This window comes from Aythya ferina (assembly GCF_964211825.1).
Source record: "Aythya ferina genome assembly, chromosome: 1".
Lineage (NCBI taxonomy): Eukaryota > Metazoa > Chordata > Aves > Anseriformes > Anatidae > Aythya > Aythya ferina.
The window spans coordinates 75142685-75162569 of record NC_140296.1 but is presented as its reverse complement, the minus strand read 5'-3'; the positions used below and the strand labels follow the sequence as shown (position 1 = coordinate 75162569).

At 34.5% G+C, this 19885-nt stretch overlaps 1 protein-coding gene across 2 annotated transcripts in view; it reads right to left on the bottom strand.

Moving 5' to 3' along the window:
* Positions 1-19885, bottom strand: part of STS (steroid sulfatase) — a gene marked incomplete at its 5' end in the record, with an annotated part of 88818 nt that overhangs the window by 55836 nt on the left and 13097 nt on the right. The window contains one exon of one of the 2 annotated variants that reach the window (XM_084505924.1): positions 15625-15761. In XM_084505924.1, coding sequence (XP_084362050.1) covers positions 15625-15761 — 137 coding nt within the window. The remainder of the gene's footprint in view (positions 1-15624; positions 15762-19885) is intronic. The other variant, XM_084505925.1, reaches the window with a different exon arrangement.

Below are 19885 nucleotides of genomic sequence, written 5' to 3'. Positions count from 1 at the left end.
ACAGAAACAGGAGAAGTACCCAACAGCAAGCAGATTTCTGCCCTCAAAGGTATCAGAGAAGCATAGCTAGCTGTACTTAGAACTGATTATCCTTAGCAAGACTCAGCAATTAAATATCACAACAGTAGGGCAGAACATTTGTGTACATGTTTCCAGGTCGCATATTTATTACACCAGTGTCTCCTGCTTAAAACGATTGTTTTCTATTCCCTTACTGTGTATTCCTAAGGTTAATAAAGAACAAGGGAAATAATTAAATGTCACATCAGAAAGTCAGCTTATGTTCTGTGAAAGAAATGGGATATTATTATCCAACATCTTCTGTTGAAACAGACCTCAAAGTTCTCTTTACCTGTTTAAATCGGTCATCTACTTTTTATGAGAAGCACCTGGGGGTTATTGCAACTGCCGGTTGATGAACTACAGCAGAACCAAACAAAAGTTGAAAATGACTGAGAAATCTGGGATATGGGGCTCGATTATCTCAGCTCTAAATTGGCAAGAACAGTTAGGATAATATTCCATAGAAATGTTTGAAGGACTTTTTTAAGGACACCTGCCAATTTTATGCCTTATTAAAAATTATACTGGGTAAAAAAGCCATTGTAGTAGCACTCTGCTCTTGATACCATGCTGAGGATGTTCAGCTTGTCCTGTAGGATGTGTTGTGGTAGATACAAAGGAACTTGTATTATATTTAACCCTACACTGAACCATGTCTTTTTATAATGTTGGGCACTTTGGCCCCAGTCAAGACTTCAAGATGGGACATTTCATCCCACTTTCAGCTGCACAGACATCATCCTTACTTTTGGCTTTGGTTTTCTCTCTAATTTTCTGCTAATGGACATTTGACATTTGAATGTAATTGCTCCCTGCCTGTGAGTTGCTGGCAGCCACCTCTGCTTTCCTCTTTTTCCTTGCCAGCTGTTGCTAGCAACATACTTAACACTGTCTTGCACATATTAGAAAGGTGCACTGTTTGTTTACTACCTTTCTGATAGCGTGGTTATGCTATTAAAGAAAATATATGTTTCTTCTATTACAAGGTTTTCACTTTTTTTTTTTTTTTTCCCTTTCATTAAAACCAAATCCCTAGTAAATACATTTTGTTTGAAAGGTTGTGTTGACATTTTTTTCAACAATCACAACCTTTTCATACCATGGTTGTTGACTTCATATCAGCCCAGTTCCACTGACTTAAGGCAGTTACATAATTCTACACAAACAGAAGACCTACTTCAACATGATTAAAAGGAACAGATATTTTTCAGGATATTTTGCAGGTCTTCTTGCTTACTGGAGTGAACAGTTTCTTGTTTTCCAACCAAGTCCCTAAAAAAAACTCTTTAAATGAAACAAAACAAAATAAAACAGTGTGGAGGACCTGGATATCTGCCAACTAGAAACACATATTGTTACATAAAGATCCTGATATTCTTCATTTAATCTCATTCTCTGTATTTAGCAAGCTTCCTTCTTCAGCTCCTGGGGAAGAATAACTAATACATAAGTTGCATGGAACTGAACAATATTTATGTATAAAAAGAAAGGTTAATTTAAATTAAAAAAAAAAAAAATGTTCTGTTGGCTCATCTAAAAAAATACACCTTCATAAAGGAGATGTAATAGTAAAGACTGTCAAACTGGTATCTTCCTTTTAATCTCAATTGTATTACAGCTTTTATCCTCCTTCTTAAAGGCTAGTCTTTCCAAAACTGCTTAAATAATGATATTCTGATAAGCTACTATCAATAGAGACTGATCATTGCAAGAGATGCCAAGTAATGAAAAGAAGCCAAGCGTGTGGGGGAAACAGTGTGATCTCCTCTAACAATCCATTGGGAGAACTGGAAAAGAGAAACCACAAATAAATAAATAATATCAATAAAAGAATAAATTATCTGCTTGTGGTTTATGAGGAGCTGGCAAAAAAGGCCAGATTCTAACCTTAGATGAAAGTGCATCTCTCACATAAGTAGAAATTTCTTTAAAGGAAGCCAAACCAGGATAGTAGATATGGAAATATATAAATGTTATCCTGACTACTTATTTCAATGTGACTTTTCATATCAACATCGGAGAGAGGAACTTGGTGTCAATACCCCATTTTTAGACCACTGTATCATAACCATATTTCTGTATGCATACTAGTGGATGGGTCATTATCACATTCGACATCTAGGGAAAGAAAAGAATCTAACAAAATGGAATGAAGTCTCATCTTCAGAGACGCTAAGAGACCTACCATACACATGTTGTTAACTGCCATTTCCCGACTACCCCTGAAGTAACTCGATTATGTATGCAAAGACATTTATAAAAAGAAAAGTTCTATTTTCAAACCTCATTTATCAAAACCCCGATACTCTTAAAATACTTTATATTATTTTATTCCTTGTTTCTTTCCTAAAGGAAATGCTATTTACTATTTAACCCCAATTGCAGGTTGTTGTTTTTTGTTTGTTTTTTTTTTGTTTGTTTTTTTCATTAAAGGCTTCTTATGGACACAACTCATGAGCAATCAGAGATTTCCTTATCTGACATCAGAAACTCTAATTTCAGATTTACAAAATTCAGAGTTAAGGGGCCTCAGAACTTTTTAAAATGTTCACCTTAAAAAAAAAAAAAAAAAAAAAAAGTAATGACAAAGGCTCATTATACTTTTTAGTATTACACATCAAATGATTCTGAAAGTTCCAGTATATGATGATTTAACAAATACAAATTATGTTTATTCATATCATAAATAAAGAAAAAAAAAACATATTCATTTTTACTTGCTTGATGTGTCTACTGTTTGGTGATGCCCAAATCAACTCTGCTTTGGATTAGAAAGGCAAACTTTGAAACCTTTCACACAGCCATACACTAAACACTTAGTTACACATTTCACGTTGCCAAAAATAGCACTTTCCATTACTTTGCTAGAAATATGGAGAGACACTCTAAGCTACTCATTTATCGCAAACACCTGGGATTAAGTTATATTTGGCTTTGCAGGAAGAAAAAAAAATCATATTGCTTTTCTGGGCTAGATCACTCTCTTCTTTAAGATTGACGCACATTTACATTTGTATTATTCCTTGCTTGCCTGCTTCGTTTTAAAATTCCAGTCTGATTTAGAAATTGAAATTAAATCAATTGCTAACACACAAAGAACTCTGCCACTAAACTAAAACCTAGGAACCTAAATCTTTTATTGTCATAACACAAAAGTGGTCCATCCAGCAGGTTTTTGAAAGGACGCTTGCTGCAAGAGCAAGATGCTTCTCCTCTTTTTTTTCTGTTCAACCTTGCTATGCTTTCCCTGGAGGGTGCTCTTTTGGTAGCAAAAAGCTGTGAGATGCACTGAAGCTGCTGAATACGACTTCATGCTGGTCCAAGGTAGGGATTGATTATCCTGGAGTTTCTCTTCTATCATCTTGAGAAAACAATTGAGCCCTTAGGGGTCAGGTGTTCCTTTGGATATTGAGCTTACTACTCGAACATAAAAACTGTTGGGTTTTCTCAGGGTTGCTACGCCATGCTTTTTCATTACGATATATCACGCACAAAATTTCCATTGCTGGGTAGGGAGGGGGAATTGTTTAAAAAGAGAAACACGAGCATACAAAATACAAGAACTAAACTAAAATAAAGAGAAAACAAAAAGAAAGCTTTAAAAATAGTAAAAACAAAACAAACAAACAAAAAACTTGACTAAACTAAATGAAATATGCAAAAACAAAACAAAACAAAACAAAAAACACAATCATAATAGCATTAAAAAATAAAGGCAAAAAACAACATCAACAACAAAAAAGTAAGAAACCATAATAAACATCCATTTTTAATTTTTTTTTTCCTAAGCCTGAAATGAAACATAAATGTTTTATTAAGACTGGACTACATGAACTTAGAGTTCTTTTCCAACCAGAATGATTGCATGGTTCTATGATTTTGCAATCAAGTTGTGGGGGAAAAAGCTGGAGAAGACCAAAGTTATCACCTTGGCAGCCTGTCCTTCACTAATCACAGCATCATTACTCTAGTGCTTTCCCTAACTTTAAAAACTCCATTAAATATCTGCTGGTGCAATGAAAAAAAACAAACAAAAAATATAAATCAAACCAAACCAAAACCATCCCCCAAAATCCACAATTTTCTGCAATGCAAAATACACAACTTCTTTCTAAAAGAATAATGATCTTTGGTAGTATTACCAGCCTGCCCATTACTTAGTGTTGTTGTTTTAGCAGTTAAATGTATTATTGAAAAAAAATAAACATAGTCAATAAAAAGGCAGTTCTACTAACCTCATCAAAAAGAGCTTATTAATACTAGGAATTTGAGTCTTGTGATTCTGCAGTTTGAAAAGAAATTTCAAGTTCATGGCTATTGACTAATAGGAACCAGACTGTCAATGAATAGTCACAGAATCACAGAATGGTTTGGGTTGGAAAGGACCTTGAAGCCCGAAGTTCCAACCTCCTGCCATGAGCATGGACACTTCCCACTAGATCAGGTTGATCAAAGCCCCATCCAGCCTGGCCTCAAACACTTCCAAGAATGCGGCATTCACCACTTCTCTGGGCAACCTGTTCCAGCCTCACTATCCTCACAATAAGTAAGTTCTTCCTTATAGCTATTCTAAATTTATCTTTTTTTAGTTTAAAGGTATTCCCCTTTGTCCTATCCCTACACTCCCTGATAAAGAGTCCCTTCCCAGGTGTCCTGTAGGCCCTCTTTACGTATTGGAAGGTTGCTATAAGGTCTCTCCAGAGAGACCTCTCTTCTCTAATCTGAAGAGATTAGAGAAGAATCCCAACTCCCTCATCCTGTCTTCATAGGAGAGATACTCCAGCCCTCTGATCATCCTTATGGCCCTCCTTTGGAATTGCAACTTACAACACAGAATTGATATTGTCCGAAGTCTTATTGTATGATTATTGTAACACAGAGAGTGAGTTCCCATCTTTGTTAACAGTATGGTCTCAAAATAACTAATACATTTCAAAAGAAGCATGAAAAAAAATCATCTCTCTCTCCAAAAGATAGCAGTCATGATTTTAAAAAGAACATCTGGGCTTATCAGCATCACCACTAAAACAGAAATGCACATGGTCAGTCTTTATTTTCTTAAAGAAAATAAAAATCATATTCTCAGTTAAATGAGATGCAGCCAGCTATGAATAAAGGGTAAAAGGCTGCAAGACGTTTTCTGTATCATCACAGAAATTGTTCATGTAATTGTAGTTTATATCTTGATGAAGATAGTTAGTTACCTTTAAAAAAAACCAACAACTTATTTTCCATGACCAGAAGAAATTCTGTATTCCCGAGACAAGGTGCACATTCTAATTTTTTCCCAGCTCCAACATGGATCAAGCCTGGGAAAGACAAATGACTTGTTTTCTCCTCTCTCCTACTGCTATGCCAGCTGAGTGTAAATCCTAATGCTTTACTATAGATCCAGAGCTGGATTAGTGGGTTACTGGCAAGAAAACTCTTCCCCAGTTGGTAAATCTGAACATCATCTTTGTGCTTCAGATTTTCATCTGTAGAACAGACTAATGAGATCTCCCTATCTTACAAAGACTTTGTGAAAATTCTTATTTGTGAATCTGTTATATGGTCTAGCGATGTGATGCCACAGAAAAGATGAGAGAAGTCAAAGAAATCTGTCTTCAAAACAGAACTTCAATAGTGTGTGTTAAATAAAATATGAGAATTCATATTTAACAATAACGAATACACCTACTGTTGAATAGCTGCTCATTAAGAAGGTACACTGTGATGATGAGACAGGGTTCCAAAGGGAAAAGAAATGACATGAAACCCATACGTTAAAAACTGTATCATAAGACACAAGCATGGGAGGATTGATTTTTCCTATCTTGGAGTACTGGACATTATAGCCTTATAATATTTTTTTTTTTTTTGGTGCCTTTTCTGTGTTTGTATGAATGTTTAATAGTTATTCCTGGACTCTATCAGTTATATTGAGACAACCCACTAAAAAACTATCTGAAGGTACAAGGAAAGGGTGTGGATGGGAAGGTTTAAATGCTCAGATTAAAAATTCTTGCTTTTAGTTTCTCTGTTCCTTTATTTCACATTTAGGCCTCCTTCATTGAGATGTAAGTTATACCAGCAACAGCCTTCACCTACTAGCTCAATTGCATTCTTTATGAAAACCGTGATTACATGCTCTATAAATAACTAGACAGATATTGCTTTCTGTACCAAGTGTTGAAGAAAAAGGATAGTAAAATCATGTTCATAAGTCAGTGCTGAAGGTTTCAGGTTCACAAGAGGGACACATTCTCCAAAGCGGGCAAAGAGAGCTGTAAATAATGTCCATCTCTGCCATTCCGATCCCATGCTCTGGATGACTGACTTGGTATACTCCTGTGGTGTTTCTCTGGGACAGGGCAAAGGTAATTCCTCTTAGCAGCTTCAAGTAATGATGCTAAAAGGGTTGTTATGCAGTCAAATTATCAACAAAATCTTTATTATCTTCCATTAAACTGTGTTCCTAGTCTGTATTTTGGAGAATATCTACAATTTGGCTAAAGTTAGCCCCATTCAATTTCCTCATTTCTCACTTCTCTTCAGCACTGCCTTTTTATGAGCAACCTTCATCAAGTTGCTATTTTCCTATATTCATAGAAGCTGCTATATTCCTACAGGTTAGTTTTTGCTTAAAACTTTACTCTGTTCTTAATCCTACTTATAATGACTTTCCCCACCCACATAAAGCAAGGAGCAAAAAACCCATACCATTTATACATGCACTTAAACTTTAAGGTGAAAGGTTATACAAAAGTTTGGTAGCTCCTTTTACTACAGAATTTCATATCCTCATAGTATGGGATTCTCTTCTCCCTAGGTTACCTGAAATAAGCTTTGAGCTTTCTCTTACCAATAGAAATTTGCCTATCTCAAGAGCTATATATATATATATATTTTTTTTTTTTTTCTAATTAGAGCATTTTGATCATAACATGAAATGTCATCTCACTCGTTTTCTATTAGGCCCAATTTTCAGAGGTTCAAAACTAATAGAAAAACTTTAAAATCCTGAAAATGATACAGTTATATTTTTGTAAAGTAAAATACATTACACGAATAATACATTAACACATTTTGTGCTGATAAATTAACTTGAGTGATATCAGATGCAAATGAAATCTGTTCAGCTGTTAGCAGCAAATTTTGAACAACACAGTGCTACTACCACAAGCTGCATCACACACACTGAAGTTTTCCATCATGGGGTATGCATTACTAAGACATTATTTAAACTTGACTGATTAAAAATGCTATAGGAATGGGTGCTTAAGATGTGCTTTGTAATCCTGTAAATAATGTTCCAAGGAGCTTTGCTGTGTACAAAGATGTAATATAGAAACAGGAAACTGTACTTAAGGAGGATTAGATAGCTCAGGAAGCTTATCATAGTGGAAATGTGAGCCTTTCATCACTTACTCACCTCTTAAATTCAGTCCTGTTCAGTAGTGACTGAAAGTCATTACTGCTTAGTGACATATGAAATGAGTTTGGGTTTTAGCCCAGATCATAACTGGAAAGCATCCACATCATAAAAGGCAGAATTACAAATGTCTTTTAATCTGCACCCTTATTGACAATTTTCCCAGATCTGATCTAAAGACTGAATATGCTTCAAGAACTTAACTACTATATTAGCTGAAAAAACAGTCTTTTAATGTTAGGGTAATAGCAGGATGGAAGAACAGGGTGGGAGAACGTTCTGCTCATAAAGTACCTGAATTGGCTTCATACCTTATTTCTAAAGTTGCTGGCTGAACATCTTTCATGATAACCAAAACAACTTAAAAATAAACCTTGTGACTTGTGGCATATACCAGTATCAATTCAGGAAAGCAAGGTCAAGGAACATGCCATCTGCCCCAGGCATCACTTCCAGGTTTTCAGGCTCAGCTAAGATAATGTCACATTCATCATAGCTGTATAAAACAATCTAAGTGTGATTATCCACCGTCTGTAATACTGTGGTATCATTCTGTGTTGATTATCTTTTAAATTATTGACTTTGCACTGTTATGAATGACTACAACAGGTGAAAAGCAATGACAAATTAGGCTTATCTCTGCAACAATCTCTGGTACAATATATTTTTTCTGGAAAAAATATGGATATTTCCTTCATTGTTTTCCCAACACAACAGGAATTTATTTATTTATTTATCCTTTCATTTTTGTTTACCTTTTTTTAGCTTAATTTAGATTTGTCAGATTTAGCATATGTTTCTGGATTGATACTAAGTGAGTAGCAACACAACTTTTCTAAATAGGAGCTGAAAACACACATTTTATAGCAAAATAAAGCTGTGTGAACTCACAGTAAGGGACATTAACAATTTTCTGTAAAAGAGACATAGATTTCAGCTGAAGCTTGCCAATACTATGCTTATTTCCCAGGAGGATAAAAGTTACTGCTCAATATAGGAAAGCATAGTAAAAAAAAACATCTAGGAATAAAATTTCAGTGCAAAATAACTTGAAATAAATATTACAATTGATATTTTAATTAGTTTGTAATTAAAAAAATAAGTCAAGTGTAAGAGCTGCTAGGTTTTAAGCCTAAAATAACTATTTTAAAATGAGAATGAAAATGCTTTTACTAAGAAATTGAAGATACACCACACGCTATTATGAAGGCATATAAAAACTAAGAAAGTGTAACATGTTTCAGCATCTCAAAAATTCTTTGGCTGTAAAATTTAGACTGTATTTTACTAAATTTGTTGTGGGCATATTTCAGTTTTCTGTCTCCGAAATACTTTACAGTTTTCCAAAGTAGCTTTCAAATTTTTTCTGGAAATGTTTTTTTCATCTATTACTAAATCAATGGGGTCTGAGAAAACACTGGAGTCAATAAAAATTGCTTATACTAGATTGGAATGGTTACCACTTAGACCCTTGATTTATTTCACTCCAGAGTTTAACAGAAATCAATAGTAGAGTCAATGATCAATCCACATAAATTGTGTATTAACTATTTAAACACAGACACATTAATCAGATAAAAGACATAAGCATTTAGTTTTTATCATATTAGTTTTTAGGCACTGCAGAAATTAAGAGTCACAGGCTAATCCTGCATATATATTGATATAATCTGTTTTGCAGCACTGTGAAATGTAATTACTAAAACAGTAAATTAGATGTTTCTACAAAGATCTGGAGTTTACTTGTTTGGGCTTTTGCTCCTCCCTTTCTCTTTGAAAGTTTTGTGTGAAGATACACATTTATAACCAATTCTTATTATGATAACAGGTGAATCAAGGTGAAACAGTGTGAAAAGTGGTCTGACCTTCAGTTAGTCCTACTCGACTGTAACCTAGCTGACCTTTCTCAATAAAGTATACTTTACTTTTTGTTGTCTTTATTATAGACTATAGTCTTGTTGTACTTTATTATAGGCCACATATTACCCCACATAGTTCCGTTGCAGAGTATCACAAATGCTTTGGCAAGTAATTCATGTTCCTCTGGTAAAAGTTATTCAGATATCCAATGTTTTAATGACATGAGTACTATTAGTTTAAAAATTAGGCATAGTGCTCTCAGTGAAAGAACAATCAAAACAATCATCTAGCACAATGATCCAGATGTTAGGGTTAAGACCTCCACACTCCTTATTTAGCCAAGAAAACAGGTAACTAAATTCCACAGAACTGCTTTTGCCTTCTGAGTGATTTACCTTGGGTTATATCAATGACTTGTTTGAATGAAACTAAGTCAGTGGAGTTTTTCTGAGGATCAAGCTCAGGCATTTAAAAAGATGCTTTGAAAATGGTGAGTGCTTAGACTGGCTTGAACAGCCCTCTGAGAAAAATGGCATGAAGACTCCCAGACAACTAGAAGAAAAAACAACAGTTTAAAATATTCATGGTCATCTCTGCTACCAAGTGAGTCCCATGTGGCTCCTATATTTGCCATCACTATTTTCTGTGATAAAAAGAAAACAGAAAGAAAGAAACAAACGAGCTATCATGGGAAGCAATGGCACAGTATCCTTCCTCTGTACGTGCAAATGAAGTATAGACATCTTTCTAGGTTATAAGTTTAAATCAAAGAAATTTGGTGAGTTAGTGGAAAAGAAACTAAATGTATTATTGAAGTCTTTTTTTAAACAGGAAGTCAGATTATATACAACACTATAAAATCTGAGACAAAAGAGAAATATTTAATGCAATATTATTTTACCAATTTCCACAAAAAGCAAAACATACTTTAAAGAAAAAGCACATAGAATGTAGATCATTGCTTCCTCATCTGCAATTTTTTAAAAATATTATTTATTTTTGAAATCCCTGCTTTGTATTTATCCAAATATTTATCAAAATATTTACTTTGTTCAGCTCTGAAATGGACTGGCAATATAATCCAAATGTGAGATTACTCTTCAATCTGTTTCTTTTTTCCTAACAGTTTTCTGACATCTTTATTTAAATTTATTCTATTGGGGATAATCAGCATGCTATGGTTCACCTTACATAAAGCCTACAGTAATGAAAATTTCTGAAGACTGATGTTTCTATGAATTATACCAGCAGAAATTCAACTCTGAATAACTCTGGTTATTGCAATGTAGCGAGATTGTAAAATTTTCCTGATTTCATTTAGAAGAGCTAGAGGTTACAATTTCCATTCTAGATTTCACAGCTTATTTTTTTCCTTGTCCAACATTAAACATAGCAAGAAAACACTGTTATTTAGGCAAGGAAAGCCTATTTAAGATATCATTAGCATCCTCAAAATCTGTCATCACTATAATAAAATGTCATATCTTGCTTCTGTTGTATTCTTGCTTTATTTTTATTGAAAAGTTCCTTGGTTCTTATAGACTGACTTTTAAAAGTTATTTTTAATTCAGTTTCAAAATATGCATTGATTTTAAATGATGTATTTCTTTCCTTCTCTTGAACATCTCACAGAATCACAGAATGGCTGAGGCTGGAAGGGATGTCTGAAGGTCATCTGATCCAACACCCCACTTAGACTGGATCACCTAGAGCTGGTTGCGCAGGACCACATCCAGGTGGCTTCTGAGTATCTCTGAGAACATGCAAAACTTCTCTCTGCAACCTCTTCCAGCTCCATCACCTACACACTGAAACTGTTTTCTGATGTTCAGTGGGAACCTCCTGTATTCCAGTGCTCGTTGCCTCCTGTCGTGTCACTGGGCATCACTGAAAAGAGTGGCTCCATATACCTTGCACTCTCCCTTCAGGTATTTAAAGACATTGATGAGATCCCCCCTGAGCCTCCTCTTCTACAAGCTGAACAGTCCCAGCTCCCTCACTCTTACCTCACAGGAGAGTTGCACCACTCCTGTAATCATCTTTGTGGCCCTTTGCTGGACTTTCTCCAGTAGCTCTATCTCTCTCTTGTATTGGGGAGCTATGGAATTACTCTATAGAGATATTTCAAAAACCATTTTGAAATAAGAGTAAGATACATTGGGATTTATTCATACTCTTTTTCTTCAAATTAACTAACATCAGATGGTAACATTTTCTTGATATAACTTGATCTTAATACACAACAAAAGGCCATGGCAGAGAGGCAGTTACGTTTTTCCAGCTTGCAGGGCGTTCTCATAATAAAGATACCCAGTGTTAGCCAGACTACAACTTCTGGGATGTTTTTACACTTGAACCATTCAGCTGTGATTGTTCCACAAAGGGTTAAGAGCTGGTTAGTAGTCTTACTACGGTTAACAAAATAATAAACAACCTTTTCCAAAAATGGTGTTGAATTAGTGTGTCTTCACACAGCTTGTATGCAAGTCTACAGGGGGCTCCATAACTCTTTGCAGTGATCTGTTTTGGATTAAATTAGTGTAATGCAATTTACAGCAGAAAATAATTTCTGAAAATATCAATTTCTCTTCCTATACTTAATCAGGAACGAAGGAATGAAGGAAGGGAGGAAGGAAGAAAAGGATAATATTCAATTCATTCATTCATCATTTCTTTTTCCATTTTAGACTGCAAGATTATTTCATCTGCTCTCATATGAATTATAATTAATAGCATTAATAAGGTGCTTAGCCTACATTAAAACAAAATTAATGTTATTAGCCAGAGAATAACTCTCTAGGCATGTCACATGCAGTGACATTATAACTGTGAATGCTTTAAACATTGCATTCTGTTAAACACATATCAGTATGCAAAAGCAGTAGAAATATGTAGTCTCAAAGCTTATTCAGATGCTTTTGTGTTTAGTATTTTTGACATGGACTGTAATTATACCCTTCAATACTGGTTTAACTAGTCAAAACCATGAAACATTCAATGGAGTATTTTATTCATTTTTTATTTTTTTTTTCTCCTTCTAGCATGGAGATTAATTGGTGTCCAATTAGATAATTTATTTTAAATAAATAAACAAATAAAAAGGGAGAATTGTCTTTTATTTAGGATTCTCAATCCAAGTGGACTACTCTGTCTTCCTTTTAGAAAAGATGTTGCTTTTCCTCTCCTAAATGGCAGCTAAAGCCTTCTTTTGGATTCTAGTTGATCTCTCAAATCAGGGACACTGTTTAATGGTGGCTACTTAATTTCATGGTCCAATTTAATATAACTTTTTCTTCACTGGTATCTGACAATCATAACTTTTGCTCTGTTGTTCTCTCTCTCTCTTTTTTTTTTTGTTCATTTTAGTCATCCTCAAAGGATTGATATTTGCCACTCAACAGATCATATATTGGAAGTTTCTTTTAGAATTGAATTGAGGTTGGTGTTTTTTTTGCCTTTTTTTTTTTTTTTTTTCCTGGGAAGTGCAAATACTTTTGACATTATACTATAGTGCAGTTTTCCATACATTCATTTTCTTCTTATTATGATTTGTTGCCTTTAATGCAAGAATTTTATAACATATTGTTATATCTGGGATATTTTTTTCCTGTTCCTTTTGCAAATGACATTTCTCTATACATAAATATTTCTGTTCATTTCTGTTCAACAGATGATAAAATCTTTCTTTGTAGAAAGCTTATAGTTTTTACTTCTTCAGCTTTTCCAGGTGATTTTGTTTGACTTTCCTAGTAACATTTTAAGAGGCACTCCAAGAAAACACTGGTTACTGGCATCAGTAGTACAGTGAATAAATCTACTTTGTCTGACATGGTTGATTCATTAAGACTGGAATTTTCAGTGGAGGTTAATGGAAATAAGTGCTCCCTTCAAATGAAAAAAAAAAAGAAAAGGCTATATTATTCCTTCAGTCTGCTTTGGAAATGTCAGACATTACTGTCTTGCATCATCTTAATAATGGAGGAGAAAGTAACAGAGAAACTAAACACATTTTCTCCCTCCTGGAGCCAATATGCAATCTGTCAACAGAGGAGTCTTACAAGACATAAGCCACACCAAGTAACGAGACCCTCAGCTGAGACAAAATTTGATATTTGTACACTAGTTTATGACAGCTGAGGGTCTGTTTCCTGATTAAACTAGCCCCACTGGCCCTGATGCTCCTGTAATGAATTATAAAGGACAACACTTAAAGAAACTCATGTTTCTCCTCTATTGAGCATGTTCAAAATTCTTACGCTATTGCTACTAGATTTTTATCTCTGATTTATCCCATGCTTTTTTTAATACGTTGGTGTCCTGGTGTTTGACATTTTGTTTGACACATCTCCTAAAAGCCTGTGGTCATTCTGGAACAGAGAAGTGACTTGCAATCTGTTACTACCTCTGCATCATTAGATATTCTCAAAGAGCAGCATGGCGGCTGCCTTGGTTTCCAACTTGTTTAAACCCCAGAGCTACTTTCCTGAAGGAGGCAGCAAAACCCAATGACAGCAGTAAATAATCAATTAATCTGGAGCACTCTTACTACCTTGGAAAAGAAAAAGAAATAGAAAAATTAAACCTAGACAGTGAAAAGATAATGCTTGCTGGTTTACCCCGGTGCAGGTGCAAACAGAAATGCCAGGACACTTGCATACATTTATCCAGCGCAAGCACTGGACTTACTAAATGCTGGTGGCCACTGAAAGAAGTGATAAAGATTCAGTGTGTAATACAACTTGAATTAAATCTACTTCCTCTATACAAAATCAGACATAGAAAAGATTTTTTTTTTCTACTCAGTCCCCCACATTGAAAGCTCTTCCTTTTATGTGTCACAGTTTTTCACAAGGCTTTTCCCCATTTGTTCATTTTTCCAAACACTGCACTAAATACATTACAAATCACCAAATGTACCGTGCTGTCTTTTGTCTCCTGTAAATGAGAACTCTTGTTCTGCAGCTGGAACTCTTAATGCAAAGAAATATACACAAGGTTTTACCACAGATGCTTGCATAGTTTAAAAATATGTATGTGTCAATGCTGAATTTCTGAAGATAGCCACTTTGCATTGGGTTGTACTAAGAACAGAATGAACTTGGGCTATGTGGGAAGGAGGAATGTAAGCTGCTCTTTGGCTCCCAGTACTGCTTTTTGCCAAAACAATTATTTTAAAATATGAAGTGTTAGTTGTTTTCACAACTGGAAAACAACTTGCTCTCTATAAGTACATTAAAGAAGGCTATAGTGAGGTGGGGGTTGGTCTATTCTCCCATGTGCCTGGAGACAGGATGAGGGGGAATGGGCTAAAGTTGCACCAGGGGTGTTTTAGGTTGGATATTAGGAAGAACTTCTTTACCGAGAGGGTTGTTAGGCATTGGAATGGGCTGCCCAGGGAAGTGGTGGAGTCACCACCCCTGGAGGTCTTTAAAAGACGTTTAGATGTTGAACTTAGTGATATGGTTTAGTGGAGGACTTGTTAAGTGTTAGGTCTGGACTCGAGGCTGGACTCGATGATCTTGTGGTCTCTTCCAACCTAGACAATTCTGTGATTCTGTGATTCATTTTGATATGTCTAAAGATAACGGAAGCCTGCTGAAAGATGTAACGATTGACTGCTCCCAAGTCTCAAAGAGAACATTATTTTTACTGTTCTCCATGAAGATAAGTGAACCTCACCTGAGTGATTTCACAGATTGAGAGAACTTGCCAAAAATAATGAGCTTTTGTTAATAGTTAAATATAGTAGTTAAATAGTTAAATAGTCAAATAGTTGTTAATAGTGAATATTGCAGTCATTTAATTTGAGAATATTTTGTTATTAGTATTCAGTGTGTAATACAACTTGAATTAAATCTACTTTCTCTATACAAAATCAGACATACAAATTTTTTTTTTCTACTCAGTCCCCCACACTGAAAGCCCTTCCTTTTATGCATCACAGGAGGACTGCAGAGGCCAGCAGTCCCCCAGAAGCTCATGGGTTGGACTCAACTCACTCTACTTTAAATGTCCACAGTTAAGGTGTGTATACATATATATCTCTTATGTGCATGAGGACTACCTTTATTGTCAAAAAAAAGAGTAGGCATTTTTAGGACACTTTTGATCACATAGTAGATACCACAAGAGGTCAGATTATTGTGATTCCTAAATGACTGTTTCTTTCCCCCAAGTATAAGGGACAAGTATGTCACATATGTTACAGACATCCAAATTGCAAAAGTCTGTGTTTGGTGGACATGAATGAATTATCTTCATTAATGTTAGAAGCACATGCAACATACCTACACTCCAGTCCATTTCCTCCACTGCATCTCCATATAAACCATGCTTGCTTTTTCCTCTAAACATGTCTGAAGCATATAGAGCTGTATGGACATGAAGATAAGACAGGACAAGAAGAAATGGCACATCAGTGTTCCTGCAGAAAAACAAAACAATGATAAAAGCAAATAACAAAAATATTTCTAGTGTATTTTATAATAAAAATTTCTAAGCAGAAACTTTTCAGCCCTAGAGCTCAAAAGAGGAAAAGGAATAAAACATAGGATAAAATAGCTAATCATACGGTAATCTTGATTACACACATGCACATGCACGCACACACACACACAAAATGTGTGTGCACGCTCTTAAGTGCACACTGAACTGAAAGCAAAAATAAACAGTAAAATTTAACCAATTAGTTTGCTATATATGTTGAAAGAGGACTTACTTAAAGCCAGGAACCTAGCAGGTTCTGGCTACAAGCATCTCTATTCATTTTAGAAGTACATATTTAAAAGCCCTAACACAATTGCTATTCAAAAACATATACCTATATGTGTGAAATATAATTACTTCCCTCACAAGGTCATAAGAAAGGTGATCAACTAATTATGAGGACCATATTATTGGTCCCTGTTATGAGGACCAGGGCTAAGCACACCATAGTATTACTGACTGTGCCAAACCAAGTATATTAGCACTTATTCTCCTTTTCTCTCTTAGTCCTCACACTAAGATTTATGACAAAATCTTCTTTTGTCATTTACTGTGGTGTTTGCATGCATACAATTGGCACATAACACTACAAGTATGTCACATTTGTATATGCTTTATCAAGGCATAAATAATCTTAAAATGCACACTAATATAAAGAAATATTTTCCTCTCACAGTAATGAATGGTCTGCATTGTTTTCAGCCTACTTCTTGAACTGAGACAAAAAAAACAAGTGCAATAAATAGACTCTCTGTAAATTTTGCTGTTCATGTGATCTGTCAACATGATATTTATGATCAGTTCCAGCAGGCTGTGAAAGCAAAGCTCAAATAAGAACATTTCCTTATGCATTATTTATAGAACTTTACTTAAAATTGTGCAGTACTAGCCGAATTTACTGCTATATGCTCTAACGGCATTTGTAGTACATCACACATACTGTAAATTTCAGTTGAATGACAAAAGCACTATCCAGAAAACTTGTCTGGATCTCACCTTAAGGCAAACAGCTAATTACGGAGTACTTTTGATTTTATTGACCATATTTTCCCTTGCCACCTTTGTGGTGGATAATACATGTTATTCATGTCAACATCAAAGAGAAACTATATATTTCCTCATGCAGTTGATTCATACAGCTTTTAAACGAATGGAAGAACAATACAGATATGCACGTGCAAACTGTTTCTTTAAAGTAAAAAAAAATAAAAAATAAAATCAAACTTATAGCCATCAAGAACCTGAAAACAGTTTTTTAATAAAAGAGATTGACATGACATCAATACTTGACTCCCAAGAAAAATTAAGTAGGATTAATATTGTACATTTATGATCCATTTTTCCTCACATTGGTTGGATATATTTTTGTGCAAGTTGCATGGTTAAAACTTTGTTGTTTTTTTTTTTTTTACTGGCACAGTGAGGCAGCAGTGAACAAAACAGGAAAATTTTATCCCGATTACTCACTTGATAGCTGTATTTCTGACTTGAATTTTTTTATTTTCCGTAAAAAGTTTTTACTTCTCAAAAATAAAAAAGACCAAGCAATCACAGAATAAATAGAATATTTTTCATGTGAAAAATAGGGGAAAAAAAAAAAGAATATTTGAATTCCCTTCATATACTTGTCCATATATCCTGTATTTTCATACAGGATACACGTATATGTCCATATACCTGTATTGGTAAACATGAACAACTATAAAGCACAGATTCATAAAAATAAAGAAAAGCAAATATTTTTCATAAAAGATTAACAAGAGATTGTATTTGTTGCTACTTGATATACATGGAAACCTTTCACCACTGTAGCAACAAATAATACAGGAGAATTCTGAGTCAATTAAAAAGACTAAAAATGTCAGCATTTCAAGTCAAAAAGATGTATACTTATAAATTTAATATTTAATGTATATATAAATATAACAGTGACCTTTTATTAAAGAACATTTCTGCAAGGCAGCTAATTTATTTTTTTACAACCATGCATTTGTTACTGCATGAGATTATCTTCAGCTTTCTCCTTAAACACAGTTCACTGAATTGAGAGTAATGCATAATCCTAGGGTAAAATACCATAAAAATATACTTTGTACTCATAATAGTACACGCACAATTCACTTTTCATGGAAACTGTCTTGTTCTAATGTCACAGAGATAATACATACTTCATATCGGTATTGCTAAAGGAGAGTATCAAATGCTATTTTCAAGAGATAATTTTTATTATTATTATTATTTTTATGGAACTCATACAAAGATCAAAGTTTCATAAAGAGGTATCTAATCAATGATTGATATAGAAAGGCACTAAATCATTCTCTTCTTTGCAACTCAAATTGATAAGTTTTGATTGACAGCTTGCTGCCAGGTGGAGAAGTCTTACCTATTAATATCCTATAAAAGATCACAGGCAGTTATTTATCTCCTGCCAGAACTCCTTGAGAAGAATTATAACAGACTACTTTTACAGTGACCTTGAAAACGGAATGACAATATCAGCTAGTCGGTAGGAGAGAAATTTGACATTAACAGCTTCTCTCTCCTGAACCACTTCAGTAAACAGCTCTTTCAAAAATGTATTGCCACTATCTTTTACACACTTCAAACACAGGGAACTTCAGTTTCAAAAGATCTCAGGCTCACTTACCCAAACCTACCAAGCAATTTTTATCATAACGTAAATCACGCAGTCTTTTCAATTTACTGAGTAGCCAGAAAGATTACATGCATCTGATATATGACATTCTTTAATGTATACTTAACTGATCTTGACTCCTCTGCATTGTATAGTACTAGATTCTTCTTATTTAGGGTGAGGAGATTTTACATGACTCAAAGATTTAGTTCAGGCTTGAGCTGTAAAAAAACAGCTTTCAAGTGGATGAAAGAACAAATAACATCTAATCAGAAGTCTCCCTTCACATACAAGTTCTTAACTTTTTCCTGCTATTTTGCTCTAAGTATTTGCTTCACTGAAAATGTCTTGGGTAAAGGAAAAACTCCTTTGGAAATTCCTTCTGTTTGATTTCCTGAGCGCTAATATCCATCCAAGACCACTGCAGCAGAGCAGCAGGTGAAGGTCAGGATTGCTGGCCTGTGGTTGTCAAATCAAAGGGATATTTCCAGTATGACTCAATACTGTAAACTATGTGGGAACATGACAGTGCTCCATTCTAATTGTTCACAGTAAATTCTACATTAACCTTTAATATGATGGACAAGTATGATCTTTCTGAACAACATTTTTTTTGCTAGATGTGAAATCATCCTCAAATTTCATCACAAAGTATACACATTTTAACCCAGTAGACTACTACATACCTTATACCTGTGTACCAGTGAAGGTACAATGATTCGCAGCAGCTGTGAAAGCAAACTACTTGGCTTTTCCCGAACAAGGCAAACGCTGTAGTTTGTAAAAATTTGGTTGATTTCAGAACTCTAAATTTAGTACAACCTGCCAACTGCCTAATCTTAACATCTAGTGATGCATAGAAAAACTCTAAAAGACAGTCCACTAGAGTAGATGAAAATAAATCTACATAAGTTTTGTAACAGTGTTTCAAGCACTGAGACAGAATAGCTAAGAAGTAAATAAAAAAAATATTAACTGGCATCACAAACTTTTGAATATTATGGCTATGCAATCTATGATAGGAAAAAAGTAAATCTGCATGAAAATTGATCAATAATATCTTCACCATAGTTTTCAATTATAAACGTATAATGTAAATGTTTTTTTCCAGAACTTAGACTTCATTAGGATTTTAAATTATTGCACTTACTAATTGCGATCAACTATCTGAATTTGTTAGAGATTCTGTAACATAATGTGGTATTTTTGTCTTGCTAGTATCTACGATGTTAAAAACAGGTTTCTGGCATTTTCTGATTTGTATTGTTGGTGCAACCGGTCATCTATTAAAGGGCATGTTGAAGAGACATGAGTGACAACCACATTGAACTTAAAATTAAATAATTAGCAGCCATTTGACTTTCAGATACATTGCAATGTCTAGAGAGTATTCAGATAGGTTTAAAATATGTACACACACTTGC